Source organism: Scyliorhinus torazame, chromosome 27 (assembly GCF_047496885.1).
Source record: "Scyliorhinus torazame isolate Kashiwa2021f chromosome 27, sScyTor2.1, whole genome shotgun sequence".
In the NCBI taxonomy this organism is placed as follows: domain Eukaryota; kingdom Metazoa; phylum Chordata; class Chondrichthyes; order Carcharhiniformes; family Scyliorhinidae; genus Scyliorhinus; species Scyliorhinus torazame.
This window is the reverse complement of record NC_092733.1, coordinates 25,820,541-25,835,179: the sequence shown is the minus strand read 5'-3', so window position 1 is coordinate 25,835,179 and position 14,639 is coordinate 25,820,541. Positions and strand designations below refer to the sequence as shown.

The window sequence follows — 14,639 nt, the reverse complement described above, 5'->3', positions numbered from 1 at the left end:
CTTGAATGGGTCTCAAGTACCCAGCTATGAAGCCAACCGCATTTTTTATAAACATCTAGGTCTGATCGACAGCTCTTGCACCACATCAAATTCAGTTAAGTGCTTTCTGCAGAGAAAAAGGTGAAGCGAGAGCACTTAATCCCCGGTCCTCGCTTTCGGTCTGCCAATTTGAAGGGCAGGATAGCAGGATTCGCGAGGCAACCCCTCACAATTCCCAGCCTGCATAAATTTGTATGGTAAGGAAATAGTGAATCACCTCTGGATTCGCGCTCCCAACGCGAGTGCAAATCAGCGGCGATCCACCTCCAGCTGGTAAACAACATAGGGCTGGATTCTCTGGGTTTGAGGCTATGTCTGGAGCATGTGTCTAGTCTTATGAACAAAACGTCGGCGGCGCCCCCACACCGATGCTCTGCCCGCTGCAGGGCTAGCAGCCGCGCCACGTAAAACCCCCGGTGTTCCCGACAGAAACTGCCAGGGAATTGCCGGATCCGTGGCCGCGCATGTGCGATGCGACGACCTGCAGCGGTCACGCCCTACAACATGGTGCTGGCCGCAGGCGGACCCGGCCTGCCAGATAGTGCCCCCCTGTAACTCCCCTCACCACCACAGGACCACCCCCACCAGCCTCCCGGCCAGCGGAACGGCTCCCCCTCCGAGTGTGGTGGCGCCGGACACAGCCCGCAACCGTCACGCGAGGTTGACGAAGCCTCAGAGCACACGACTCCCCCACGGCAGGAAGTCAGGGGCGGAGCATCGGGGGGAGGGCCCCAACACTAAAGGCAATTTTGGACACGCAGCGCAATTTATCATGGCCAATCCACCTAACCTGCACATCTTTGGACTGGGTGGGGTTACTGGGTTGGGTGGGGTTGCTGGGTTATGGGGATAGGGTGGAGGTGTTGACCGTGGGTGGGGTGCTCTTTCCAAAAGCCGGTGCAGACTCGAAAGGCCGAATGGCCTCCTTCTGCACTGTAACTTCTATGAAAATCTATGAAGGTCTGTCTCCAGGCTACCAGGGAGGCAAAGGCCAAGACGTCGGCCTCTTTCACCCCCTGAACTCCTGGCTCTCCCGACATTCCAACGATCGCCACCTCCGGACTCGGCGCCACCCATGTTTTGAGTACCGTGGACATTGCCTCAGCGAAACCCTGCCAACACCCTCTAAGCTTCGGGCATGCCCAAAACATGTGGACATGATTTGCTGGGCTTCCCGCGCACCTCGCCCACCCATCTTCTACCCTGAAAAACCTGCTCATCCGGGCCACCTTCATGTGTGCCCGGTGGCGCAGTGGCTGGCACTGCAGCCTCACGGTGCTGAGGTCCCAGGTTCGATCCCGGCTCTGGGTCACTGTCCGTGTGGAGTTTGCACATTCTCCCCGTGTTTGCGTGGGTTTCGCCCCCACAACCCAAAGATGTGCAGGGTAGGTGGATTGGCCACGGTAAATTGCCCCTTAATTGGAAAAATGAATTGGGTACTCTAAATTTACGAAAAAAAACAATGTGTGCCCGGTGGACTACCTTAAATTGTATCAGGCTAAGCCTGGCTCGTGATGAGGATGTATTAACCCTGCTTTTGGCATCCACCCACAGACCCACCTCTATCTCCCCTCCTCGCTCGTCCTCCCAGTTGCCCTTAAGCTCCTCCACCGGCGTTTCCTCTGCCTCCCAAAGCTCCTGACAAATATCTGAAACCTTCCCCGCTCCCACCCTGATACTGGAGACTACTCTGTCCTGTATCCCCCTTGGCGGCAGCAGCGGGAAGGTCCGGAACCTGCCTTCTCAAGAAGTCTCGCACCTGCAAATACCCAAACCCATTCCCTGCTTGGGTCGCTTTTATAATCGGACACACATTTTGACTGGCGTTGGCCTGCAACGCCGTCAAACCTGTGACCCCCTGCACAGAACCTGGCCTCCCCTTGCCATCAAATGTCAATTGTAAGCCACCCTGGCTTATTGAGGGCGCGGCACCTTGCACTGTCGATCTGGGGAGCTGAACCCGACCGATTGTTTTCATCATTCTCGGCAACAAAAAAGCCGAAGCCATTCGGGGTTGGGGAAACCTGGAGCCCCCCCAAAAAAACCTGAGGTAAAAATGATGAACATCAACCGGACAAGTGGGTGTTTATTTTGATTGTGACCCGGCCTCAAAGCAAGTGGGAGATGAACAAGGAACAATTGGATATTTGTACAACACACATTTGTGATCTTTAGTGATCTCAATCTCAGTTAATAAATTTAAAACAACATAATGTAAATATGTAGGGTCACATTGTAACCTTAAAAACGAAAGCAAATATACATTTTCCATACTGTTCAAATTACTTAACCAGTAAAGTTAGCCCGTTATCTACCAAAAGACAGAATATGACAATCATTGACTGACTCACGTACATCTTTATAATGATTAATAATTCTGTGATGAGACTTTGCGTTCCAACGTCACAATGTTTGGTCACGAATCACCATTGTAAACTGCTATGTCAACAAGCCCTGATCAATCTGGTCACTGAGGTAGCTTTGAACAAAGAACAAAGAAAAGTACAGCACAGGAACAGGCCTTTCGGCCCTCCAAGCCCGTGCCGACCATGCTGCCCGGCTAAACTACAATCTTCTACACTTCCTGGGTCTGTATCCCTCTATTCCCATCCTATTCATGTATTTGTCAAGATGCCCCTGAAATGTCACTATCGTCCCTGCTTCCACCACCTCCTCCAGCAGCGGGTTCCAGGCACCCAAAAAACGTAAAAAACGTGCCTCGTACATCTCCTCTAAACCTTGCCCCTCTCACCTTAAACCTATGCCCCCTAGTAATTGACCCCTCTACCCCAGGGAAAAGCCTCTGACTATCCACTCTGTCTATGCCCCTCATAATTTTGTAGACCTCTATCAGGTCGCCCCTCAACCTCCTTCATTCCAGTGAGAACAAACCGAGTTTATTCAACCGCTCCTCATAGCTAATGCCCTCCATACCAGGCAACATTCTGGTAAATCTCTTCTGCACCCTCTCTAAAGCCTCCACATCCTTCTGGTAGTGTGGCGACCAGAATTGAACACTATACTCCAAGTGTGGCCTAACTAAGGTTCTATACAGCTGCAACATGACTTGCCAATTCTTATACTCAATGCCCCGGCCAATGAAGGCAAGCATGCCGTATGCCTTCTTGACTACCTTCTCCACCTGTGTTGCCCCTTTCAGTGACCTGAGGTTGCTGGTGAAACAAATCCCAAAAGCCAGGGGGTCAGAATGATAAGCTAGTCGTCGATTCTTCCATTGAGAAATTCCGGGGGAAACCTCTTCGGTGGTTAGGACGGGGTACCCATGGCCTCTGAGAAAGTTCGAGCCTGACAACCAGAATACCGTGAGGTGGGCGTGAATTGAGGAAAAAGCTGACGTGCCTCCTTTTTAAAAATTCATTCGCGAGAGGCGGGCATCGCCGGCTAGTCCAGCACTTTCTTCTCCATCCCTAATTGCCCTCGGGGAGGTGGTGGTGAGCCGTCTTCTTGCACCGTTGCTGTTGCACATCCGAATTCCGCTGTCCATTAGAAAGGATTATGGGAGGGGGTGAAGCTCAATGGAACGGGTGGTTTGAGGCCTCACATTTCGCAGGGGCAAGGTTTAGAGTAGATGTACGAGGCAAGTTTTTTACGCAGAGGGTAGTGGGTGCCTGGAACTCGCTGCCGGAGGAGGTGGTGGAAGCAGGGACGATAGTGACATTTAAGGGGCATCTTGACTAATACATGAATAGGATGGGAATAGAGGGATACGGACCCAGGAAGTGTAGAAGATTGTAGTTTAGTCGGGCAGCATGGTCGGCACGGGCTTGGAGGGCCGAAGGGCCTGTTCCTGTGCTGTACATTTCTTTGTTCTTTGTTCTTTGTTGACATTACGAAAGTCAAACATGCGCTCGATACTGAAGGAAATGCGTAGGTTTGGGTGATGGGTGGAGGGGAGGTCATCGAATGGAGGGGGAGTGGGGAGGGTTGCGGGGGAGGCGGGGGGGGGACATGTATTAAAGGGCCAATAATCCGCCATCAGCTGTAGCACAAGTCGAGCAATGTGGGAGATTGAGGTGAAAGGGCACCGCACACGTGCCGTGAGATTGTACCAGCTCTCGGTGAAGGTGAAAAGCACAAAACAGCCCAGGTGGCGCTGCAGCCCCTCAACACGGAGTAGTGGCCGTTGTTTCTGTTGTTTTCTGGACTCCCAGCGATTTCTAAATAAAACAAATATGTATCAGCGAATGAGGTTGGTCAGTACCCTCAGTTAGACATTAATCCTCTGAATTACTCGCGCCGTAAGGCATTCTCCCCAACCGCGAACCTCATCAGTGCGCACCGCCACTCCCACACCGTTTGTACCACCCTCAGAACGCTGCCCCTCCCTAAACACACGCTGCCTCCATTTCCCCCCCTCCCACTCTCCCCGGGACCCGAACGCTATTGGTAACCCATGGCCCATTGCATCTTCAGGTCCTTACAATCAAATGTGTCCTCTGGTGGGTCATTTCGTTGATCTTTGAGATTCCGTTCAGAAACTCGCTGCGCACCTGTTGGGAGAGGAAAGAAGATGAGAAGTTGCCCCATGAGAGGCTCGTTGCGCCCTAGTCACTCTCTGCTCTCCCCTGGCCTGTTGAGGTAAAATGCCAACCAACACCTGTGTTGTCAGTAAGCCCCCCCTACCACCCCCCACCCAAACCCATTGTTCTTGGCCCTCCCACTCTAGCTGTAACAATACTGTGGGACCTTACGGGGCTGGTTTAGCACATGGCTAAGGAGCTGGCTTTTAAAGCAGACCAAGGCAGGCCAGCAGCACGGTTCAATACCCGTACCAGCCTCCCCGAACAGGCGCCGGAATGTGGCGACTAGGGGCTTTTATCTTATGCTATAAAATACATTATAGGTGAATTCGAGACAAGGGAGCCAGATACTGAAAAGGGTCGTTGGTACCCAAGTCCAAATACAGTGTCCATTTTATTTGACGGAGGTAAACTGCCATACTGTTCCGGTTTGAATCAAAGTGGTTTTCCAGTGGATCCAACCATGGTATTTGAACCTGTACCATTTGGTTACTGGAACGAGGAATTGAATCAAGATTCAGTCATGGAAAATGTAAGACTGTTAAAAGAGGGAGAAGTGACAAATTATTACATTGCCATAAACGGTCCATGGTAAAGTAACGAAAAAGCAAGATTTAATGCTATTCAATTTGGTACCAACCCCGTGACAAACTATTCATTAGACGTTGAGAGACCTTGGAAAATTAAAAAGATGGTAAAAGCAAATCAAGTATCTACATTGAAAGAGGACTTTGATCCAAAACAAATAACGAGAAGTGTGGAAGGTAGAGACCTAGTTCACCAAAAAAAGAAAAAAGTGCTATCTACGTTAGCGGGTGAAATACATTTGACACCACATTGGGAAAGCACAGATCCAATACTTTTGAGAACACCTGATCATGTTGACTTTCCAAACGGTCTAAGATATAATTGTGCATTAGTTCCTAACGCAATCTTGATTAAATCAGACCCAGGTTGGAGTCCAGACCTAATAATTCAAAAATCAGTAGAAGGATGGATAAGAGTAGAATTGTTAATTAAATATCAGATGAAGTATCCAAAATTACAATGGAATATCACAGAAGGAAGAACAAAACAAGACGTCGAAAATTTGACCAAAGTAAAGACCTTATTCCCTCATACGGAGGGAAGCCTACTTGTGACAATAAACAATTTCTTCTTCTTCTTCTTCTGAATGGCCTACTCCTGTTCCTGTGTTCCTCTGTCCCTATATAGATACGTGCAAACATCCGAATTAGGAGCAGGGGTAGGCCTCAAGCCTGCTCCACCATTCGATAAGCTGGTGGGTGATCTGATTGCGGCCTCAACCCCACATTCCCTCCTACCCAGCCTTCATGTCCTTTTGAATCAGATTATAACCACAGCCTCATTTTGGGGGATGTCCCAGATCGGGAGCACACCCCTGGCAAATCGGCCTCACTTGAGTTCAAGATAGCTACTTCCGGCAGACACTTATTTTGGGGCTGACAAAGGGAACTGCCCCTCCCCCAAGCAAGGTGACCTTCTTTCCAATAACCTGTCAAATAATTGATTGGCTAGGTTACAATTACCAGTTTATTATAAGGGTCCGAAGGTTTTTCTTCAAAAAATTGTATTTTCTCACTGTCAGGAAGCTCAAGAGAGTTGTCTTCCTCAACTGATTACAGAAGACGACAAGGTGGGATTCTCCGTCGGACTACCCCGGAATCGGGAATAGGGATCGCACGTCAGTCGGTTGCCTGACGGAATGCAATGCTCCGATGCCTTGACAGCGGCGTGAATGCATTCTACCGCGGACGTACAGTGAACGCCATTGGCATATCATTGTCGGAGCTGTTCCGGTAGTCTCCGGGGCTCCCACGATACCCCGCCTCCGCCAGGAGGAATTTCTGACGGCGAGGTTCACTTGCGGTTCTGAAAATCGGGAAACAGGAGCCGTGGCTGCTGACGGAGAGGGCGAGGGTGGGGTGGGGGGGGGGGGGGGTCATATTCCCAGAGGCGCGACCGTGGGCTGCCCGTCCTGCCGTCGGCATGGCTGGATGTGGAGAGGACGAGGGTGGGGTGGGGGGGAAACGATGTCTGCCAGGGCCGGGGGAGTAGCAGGGGGGATGATCAAGGGATGGGCCGTGGTCTCGGGCTGACTCTCGGGACCAGGGGTGTCCAGACACGGACCCGCTATTGCCGCGGCCTGCAAGGTAACCACCTTGCTGCACATTCCATGGATCGACTGCTCTTGTCCTTCCAGATGGTAGTGGTCGTGGGTTTGGAAGGTGTTGTCTGAGGAGCTTTGGTGAGTTAGTGCAGTGCATCTTGTAGATGGTACACACGGCTGGCCACTGTTAGTCGGTGGTGGAGGGAGTGAGTATTTGTGGAAGGGATGCCAACCAAGCAGGTTGCTTGGTCCTGGATAGTGTTGAGCTTCTTGAGTGTTGCTGGAGCTGCCCTCCTCCGGGCAAGTGGGGAGTATTCCATCAAGCTCCTGACCTGTGCCTTGTAGGTAGTGGACCGGCTTTGGGGAGTCAGGAGGTGACTTACTTGTCTCAGGATTCCCAACCTCTGACCTGCTCTTAAAGCCACAGTATTAATATGGCTAATCCAGTTCAGTTTCCAGTTAATGGTAACCCCCAGGATGTAGATAGTGGGGGGTTCAGTGACGGCAATGCCATTGAATGTCAAGGGGCGATGGTTTGATTCTCTATTATTGGAGATGGTCATCGCCTGACACCTGTGTTGGACAGATATTGATGGAGAAGTGATTCCCTCGCGGAATAAACCTGGATTTAAAGAAGTCAATATTTGCTTTCAATTCTAATTGGCAGAGTTATCTTCAGAGCTCAATGCAAAATCCCACCACAGCCGTCGGTAGAATTTAAATTCAATGAATAAATCTGGAATTCAAAAGTCTCAGTAATGGTGACTGTGAAACGATCGCTGTGTACTTTGCGCTGCTCTTACGCAGGATGGATTTTGTAGTGTGCACAAAGACCACAAAAAGCTAAGTCTAATAAACAAAACTAAATTTATTACACTACTTGTTATACAGTCCGATCACTATTCTTAAAGCAAGCAGAATTATAACCAAACTACAATCTACAGCGGGGGCTGGTTTAGCACACTGGGCTAAATCGCTGGCTTTTAAAGCAGACCAAGGCAGGCCAGCAGCACGGTTCAATTCCCGTTCCAGCCTCCCTGAACAGGCGCCGGAATGTGGTGACTAGGGGCTTTTCACAGTAACTTAATTGAAGCCTACTTGTGACAATAAGCAATTTTCATTTCATCTACACTATACTAACACCTGTTTCATGCACTCTATTTTAAACTGTTCTCTGCTCTACTCCTATTCTCTCTACACTCTCCTCACACACTCGCCCAGAAGCCTGAGAGGCATTCCTTTTTGTCGGTCTGCTCCCCAAATCCATCTAGTGGTCGGTTGGAGTATTACACTAGCCCTTAATGTGCTAGATGTTATACACAATGTCACATCACCTTCAATTGTTGTAAAAACCCCACCTGATTCATTAATGTTCTTTAGGGAAGGAAATTTGCCCTCCTTTTTTTAAATATAAATTTAGCGCACCCAATTCATTTTTTTCCCAATTAAGGTGCAATTTAGTGTGGCCAATCCACCTCGCCTGCACATCTTTGGGTTGTGGGGGGGTGGGTGGGGGGGGGCGAAACCCACGCAAACACGGGGAGAATGTGCAAACTCTACACGGGCAGTGACCCAGAGCCGGGATCGGACCTGGGACCTCGGCGCCGTGAGGCAGCAGTGCTAACCACTGTGCCACCGTGCTGCCTTTAAATTTGCCCTCCTTACCCGGTCTGGCCTACATGGCAAGACCAGACCTCCCAGCAGTGTGGTCAGCTCTTAACAGCCTCTCTGAAATGGCTGAGTGAGTCGCGCAGTTCAAGGACAATTAGGGACGGGCAACAAATGCCGGCCTTGCCAACGACAGCCACACCCCACGAAAGAGTAAAGGAAAAATAGACACCAACGTCTTGATAAGTGCGGAAGGGGCGACGGCATGCCTGCTGCGCTTCTCCCATCCCTTCCCCACCACCAGCAGGGAGGACTAATATCCGTGGGCGGGGCAGGTCGGTGGGTTGCGACCCTGCCACTGATCCGTGCTCCCTGGTGGGACAGCGGTACCGCGGAACCATGGTTGTCTGAGCTCGGTATACACATACCTGCTTGCACATGAGGCAGTGCAGGACAAAAATGAAAACGCCTTGCAAGCTGTTGGCTGTGGTAAATATGTAGGCTATGGTGGTGGTTTCGTCTGTGAAGTGGAAAAAGCCAAGGATCCAAGTGCCACCCAAGATGACGAGCTGAGCGATGGCGGTGCAAGTGAATGATCTGCAGAGAGGCGAACACCATTAAACATATTACAGGAGTCATTGCCGCTGTCTCCCCGACCTTATTGGTGCACACCTCCGAGCTCAAAGGGTGCTTCCACCGTCACTGCCGCTGCCACCAAGATGCACGAGAGGGAAAACCCACTCGACCCCTCATTGCAATGTTAGCGTAAAGGCAAAGTCGCCAGAGTCCCAGGGGACCATAGGGCTGCTTTCCCTCTTGAGGGTTAAGAGCTGACTGGTGGCGATTGAACCTGAGGATCTCCACACCTCAGGCAAGGTTGAGAAGGCGGGGGCCTTCCTGAATCACCTCAACCGCTACGGGAATTGAACCCACGACGCTAGTCTTATTCTGCATCACGAACCAGCTGTCTCGCCAAGTGAGCTAAACAGGCTGTGTTAAGAACATAAGAACTAGGAGCAGGAGTAGGCCATCTGGCCCCTCGAGCCTGCTCCGCCACTATAAGGACTCAGCTCCACTCTCCGGCCTGTACACCATATCCCCGAATCCCTTTATTCTTTAGAAAGGTATCTATCTTTTTCTTAAAAACGTTTAAAGAAGGAGCCTCAACTGCTTCACTGGGCAAGGAATTCCAGAGATTCACAACCCTTTGGGTGAAGAAGTTCCTCCTACACTCCGTCCTAAATCTACTTCCCCTTATTTTGAGGCAATGCCCCCTAGTTCTGCTTTCCCCGACCAGTGGAAACAACCTGCCTGCATCTATCCTATCTATTCCCTTCATAATTTTATATGTTTCAATAAGATCCCCCCGCATCCTTCTAAACTCCAATGAGTACAGTCCCAGTCTACCCAACCTCTCGTCATGATCTAATCCCCTCAACTCTGGGATCAACCTAATGAATCTCCTCTGCACTCCCTCCAGTGCCAATATGTCCTTTCTCAGGTAAGGAGACCAAAACTGAACAATACTCCAGATGCGGCCTCACCAACACCCTGTACAATTGCAGCATTACCTCCCTAGTCTTGAACTCCATCCCTCTAGCAACGAAAGACAAAACTCGATTAGCCTTCTCAATCACCTGTTGCACCTGCACACCAACTTTTTGCGACTCGTGCACCAGCACACCCAGGTCCCTCTGCACAGCAGCATGTTTCAACATCTTACCGTTTAAATAATAATTCATTCTGCTGTTATTCCTCCCAAAATGGATAGCCTCACACTTGGCAACATTGAATTCCATCTGCCAGACCCTAGCCCATTCACCTAACCTATCCAAATCCTTCTGCAGACTTCCGGTATCCTCTGCACTTTTTGCTTTACCACTCATCTTAGTGTCGTCTGCAAACTTTGACACATTGCACTTGGTCCCCAACTCCAAATCGTCTATGTAAATTGTGAACAACTGCGGGCCCAACACTGATCCTTGAGGGACCCCACTAGTTACAGGTTGCCAACCAGAGAAACACCCATTTATCCCCACCCACTGCTTTCTGTTAGTTAACCAATCCTCTACCCATGCTACCACTTTACCCTCAATGCCATGCATCTTTAGTTTATGCAGCAACCTTTTGTGTGGCACCTTGTCAAAAGCTTTCTGGAAATCCAGATATACCAGATCCATTGGCTCCCTGTTATCTACTGCACTGGTAACGTCCTCAAAAAATTCTACCAAATTAGTCAGACACGACCTACCCTTTGTGAACCCATGCTGCGTCTGCCCAATGGGACAATTTCCTTCCAGGTGCCCCGCTATTTCCTCCTTAATGATAGATTCCAGCATTTTCCCTACAACCAAAGTTAAGCTCACCGGCCTATAAATTCCTGCTTTCTGCCGACCTACTTTTTTAAACAGTGGTGTCACGTTTGCTACTTTCCAATCCTCTGGGACCACCCCAGAGTCTAGTGAATTTTGATAAATTATCACTAGTGCGTTTACATCTAGCCATCTCTTTTAACACTCTGGGATGCATTCCATCAGGGCCAGGAGACTTGTCTACCTTTAACGTACCATGTGAGCAACCCAACGGAGCTCAATGGCGAGCGTGGATGTTGACCGGCCTTTCCTCAATCTTTGCCCCGTTGGTGACGACGGTGTCTCATTAATCACCAGGAGAGATGGTCAGAAAATTAACCAGCTCTTTGCAATGGAGGTCATTATTGACCAATTATATCAGAATGTCACTGCGGGCGCGGGGGGGGGGGGGGGGGCGGGGGGGGGGGGGGGTGATGGTTGAAGAGTTGAATAAGGACCGGTCGCACACGCTCAGCTTTGGGTGTGGCTGAGCTGAGGAGAGGGCTCTGATCGAGCTGTTTACGAGGTTTTTAAGATGGCCGTTGCAAATAAACTGTTTTCTCCAGCGGGGTGGGTGGTGGTGATTACGGGAGACTTAATCCTTAAATTAGAGCACAGTCAATCACAAAAAGACCAGAAATCTGGCTATATATCCCTGATGGATGCTGGTGGGAGTGAGGGGTTTGGGGTGGGGGGGGGGGGGCATTGCAATAGGCAGATTTTTGTTTTTGACGGAAAGTAGGAAGCAGCAAACATCAATTGTCTCCAAACCCAGGCTTGGAGTTTATTCCCCAGGGTCGGATATCAGAGGTTGGGGAATCTTCCACTTCGCTGTACCCATCTTAGGAGAAACTAACCTGAATGATCTATTTCTTTTATTAATTTAAGGTTTGAGGGCCTCACTGGCAAGGCCCAGCCCTAATTCTTCTTCTGAAGCCAGCGAAGCCCACATCCCTTGAATTAATTTTTTAAAAGGCAGGATCTTAGCTCTGGGGACTGGGGTGGGCGAGTAGTGGCAGGTGAAGGATGGGGCCATACCAGCCACCCCAGGAAACAGTTCGGAAAAAGCCACAGGTTTTTTAAAAAAGCCCCGCCATCTTATGCCAACCGAATGGTCCCACTACAGCTCCATGCTAACTGATGCCAAATCATACTGATGCAAAATCATACTAACCCACCCACCTCCCTTTTCCCTTCGACTCTCCATGCCAACTCACCCAGTATCACCATGGGCAGGCCTCAGGAGTCACACTGAGATTAAATTTTTTAAAAGCATTCTAAATATCCATTACAACTTTCGCCATAAAAATAAATTCCCATTGATAAAAGCCCATTCAAAACAATTAAACCCCATCAAGCACTTAATCCCTTATAAAAACAAATAGTGGTCTTCAGAATCCCACATCACCAACAGCTAATCCTTCAATAACCTGTTCAATCTGTCAATCAAACTGTGAACTTTGGACCCGATGTTGTGATAATGATAAGTCTTGAAAAGCAGCTCACCATTAGGACTGATATAATAATGGCCCTTCAGGTAATATCCACAAACTGCTAGAACAGATTTTCTTTCTGCTCCCACTGACAGATTTGTTAAAGGGCTGGGAATTGGTAGTTCCACAGGCTTCGCCAGCCCATTAAGTACATTTATGGTGACTCTAAAATTTGTACCTCCCACACTGTGGATTAAAGCACTTGCAACAGAGAATTTGGTGCCTGTCTGAACTCAGTACTGAGTTCAGATGGCTTTGCTGAATTTACTTTTCCCACCTGTGTGAGCATGGCCCCACCCCCACTGGTGAAAATGGGATCTTAAAGGAGGAAAGTGGAGACAAGGGGTGGAGATGTTGGCGGAAGAATTTCCAAAGCTTGGGCAGAAGTGGTGGAGTGAATAGTATGGTGGATGCAAAGAGGCCAGAAGGACTTAGAGCTGGAGGTGGTGGCAGAGCTGGAGAGGGGTGAGGCTAAAAAAAAGAGCATTTAGGAACAAGGAGGAGAATTCTAAACGTGAAGAATTGTTGGACGAGGACCTAATGTCAGTCGGTTAACACATGCACAGTGGATAAATGGCACATCAATCAGGCTGCATCATTCGTTGCTGCTTTTCCGCTGAGGTGGAAAATCATCGAGCTGAAGTAAGGAGGGGAAAAGCGAAAGAATGAAGATAAATCAAATGAAAAAAGCAACAGGTTTTACCTGACTTTCTTGAAGTGTGGAACATCAGTGCTCAGCATCGAAAATTTACCAATTAGCTTCCAGATGGTGATGCCAAAGAAAAATGCATTAATCTACAAATAAGAGGGAAAAAAGGTAAGACATTGGAACAGGAGAAGACCGCATGTCCCTTCGTGCCTGCTCAGTCCTTCAATACAAGCCTGGTTGATCCTCTACCTCAACATTTTCCTGACCGCTCCCCGTATTCTTTGATTCTCCGAGAGATCGATACTCCGCCTATCTCAGCCTTAAATATATTCAATGAAAGCGCATCCTCAACTGTCCAGAGTTTATTTCTGTTATTCTTAAGTTTAACGTGCAGGTTCAGTCGGCAACTGCAATGTTAGCATTCATGTTGAGAGGGCGAGAATACAAGACCAGGGATGTACTTCTGAGGCTGTGTAAGGCTCTGGTCTGACCCCATTTGGAGTATTGTGAGCAGTTTTGGGCCCTGTATCTAAGGAAGGATGTGCTGGCCTTGGAAAGGGTCCAGAGGAGGTTCACAAGAATGATCCCTGGAATGAAGAGCTTGTCATATGAGGAATGGTTGAGGACTCTGGGTCTGTACTCGATGGAGTTTAAAATAATAATAGCAATCTTTATTATTATCACAGGTAGGCTTACAGTAACACTGCAATGAAGTTACTATGAAAATCCCCGAGTCGCCACACTCCGGCGCCTGTTCGGGTACACAGAGGGAGAATTCAGAATGTCCAATTCATCTAACAAGCACGTCTTTCGAGACTTGTGGGAGGAAACCGGAGCATCCGGAGGAAACCCGTGCAGACACGGGGAGAATGTGCAGACTCCGCACAGACAGTGGCCCAAGCCGGGAATCGAAACCGCGCCCCTGGTGCTGTGAAGCAAAAGTGCTCCCATCCCGAGGGGGAATCTCATTGCAACTTACAGGATACTGTGAGGCCTGGACAGAGTGGACGGGGAGGGGATGTTTCCATTTGTAGGAAAAACTAGAACCAGAGGACACCATCTCAGACTAAAGGGACGATCCTTTACATCTGAGATGAGGAGGAATTCCTTCAGCCAGAGGGTGGTGAATCGGTGGAACTCTTTGCCGCAGAAGACTGTGGAGGCCGAATCACTGAGCGCCTTTAAGACCGAGATAGACAGGTTCTTGATTAATAAGGGGATCAGGGGTTATGGGGAGGAGGCAGGAGAATGGGGATGAGAAAATATCAGCCATGATTGAATGGCGGAGCAGACTCGATGGGCCGAATGGCCTAATTGTGTTCCTAGGTCTTATGGTCTTCCATGGGATGTTGGTATCGCTGGCAAGGTGAACATTTATTGCCCATCCCTAATTGCTCTTGAACTGATATTACGATCGCCAACCAGACCCTGACAGTTGCGAGGATACCGCACAGAAACCCCAATTTATTTTTATTTTGTAAGCCTGTGAAGAAAGGATACCTTCCTCCAGGAGTGTTTCCACGCACAAATATGGACATGGTATATGAAAAACAAATTATAACTAACATAGTATTACTAACTTTAACATCATTAGTACAATGGGCGGGATTCCCCCCCCCCACCGTTTCTGATGCAGCATGCCCTCACCGGCAATGGGGTCTTCCATCCCACCAGCCAATGGGATTTCCAATTGTGGGCATCCCCACTACATCAGGAAATCTGCGGGCATGAATTCGTGGCCGGCAAAGCGGAGAATCCCGCCGACAGAGAATCCAGCTCAATAGCTTTCAATTACTAATTAAACAATGCTAAATAATACAAGGGAAC

At 49.2% G+C, this 14,639-nt stretch overlaps 1 protein-coding gene across 1 annotated transcript in view; it reads right to left on the bottom strand.

The window, feature by feature from the left end:
* Window positions 1-3,911: 3,911 nt before the first annotated feature.
* The window catches only part of LOC140403321 (adhesion G protein-coupled receptor E3-like), an 82,163-nt gene continuing 71,435 nt past the window's right edge, over window positions 3,912-14,639 (bottom strand). Inside the window, exons 15-18 of the mRNA XM_072491171.1 lie at window positions 12,867-12,958; window positions 8,748-8,916; window positions 4,482-4,550; window positions 3,912-4,217 (exon numbers count right to left, since the gene is read on the bottom strand). Of these exons, the coding sequence (XP_072347272.1) occupies window positions 4,164-4,217; window positions 4,482-4,550; window positions 8,748-8,916; window positions 12,867-12,958 (384 nt within the window). The 3' untranslated portion in view covers window positions 3,912-4,163. The remainder of the gene's footprint in view (window positions 4,218-4,481; window positions 4,551-8,747; window positions 8,917-12,866; window positions 12,959-14,639) is intronic.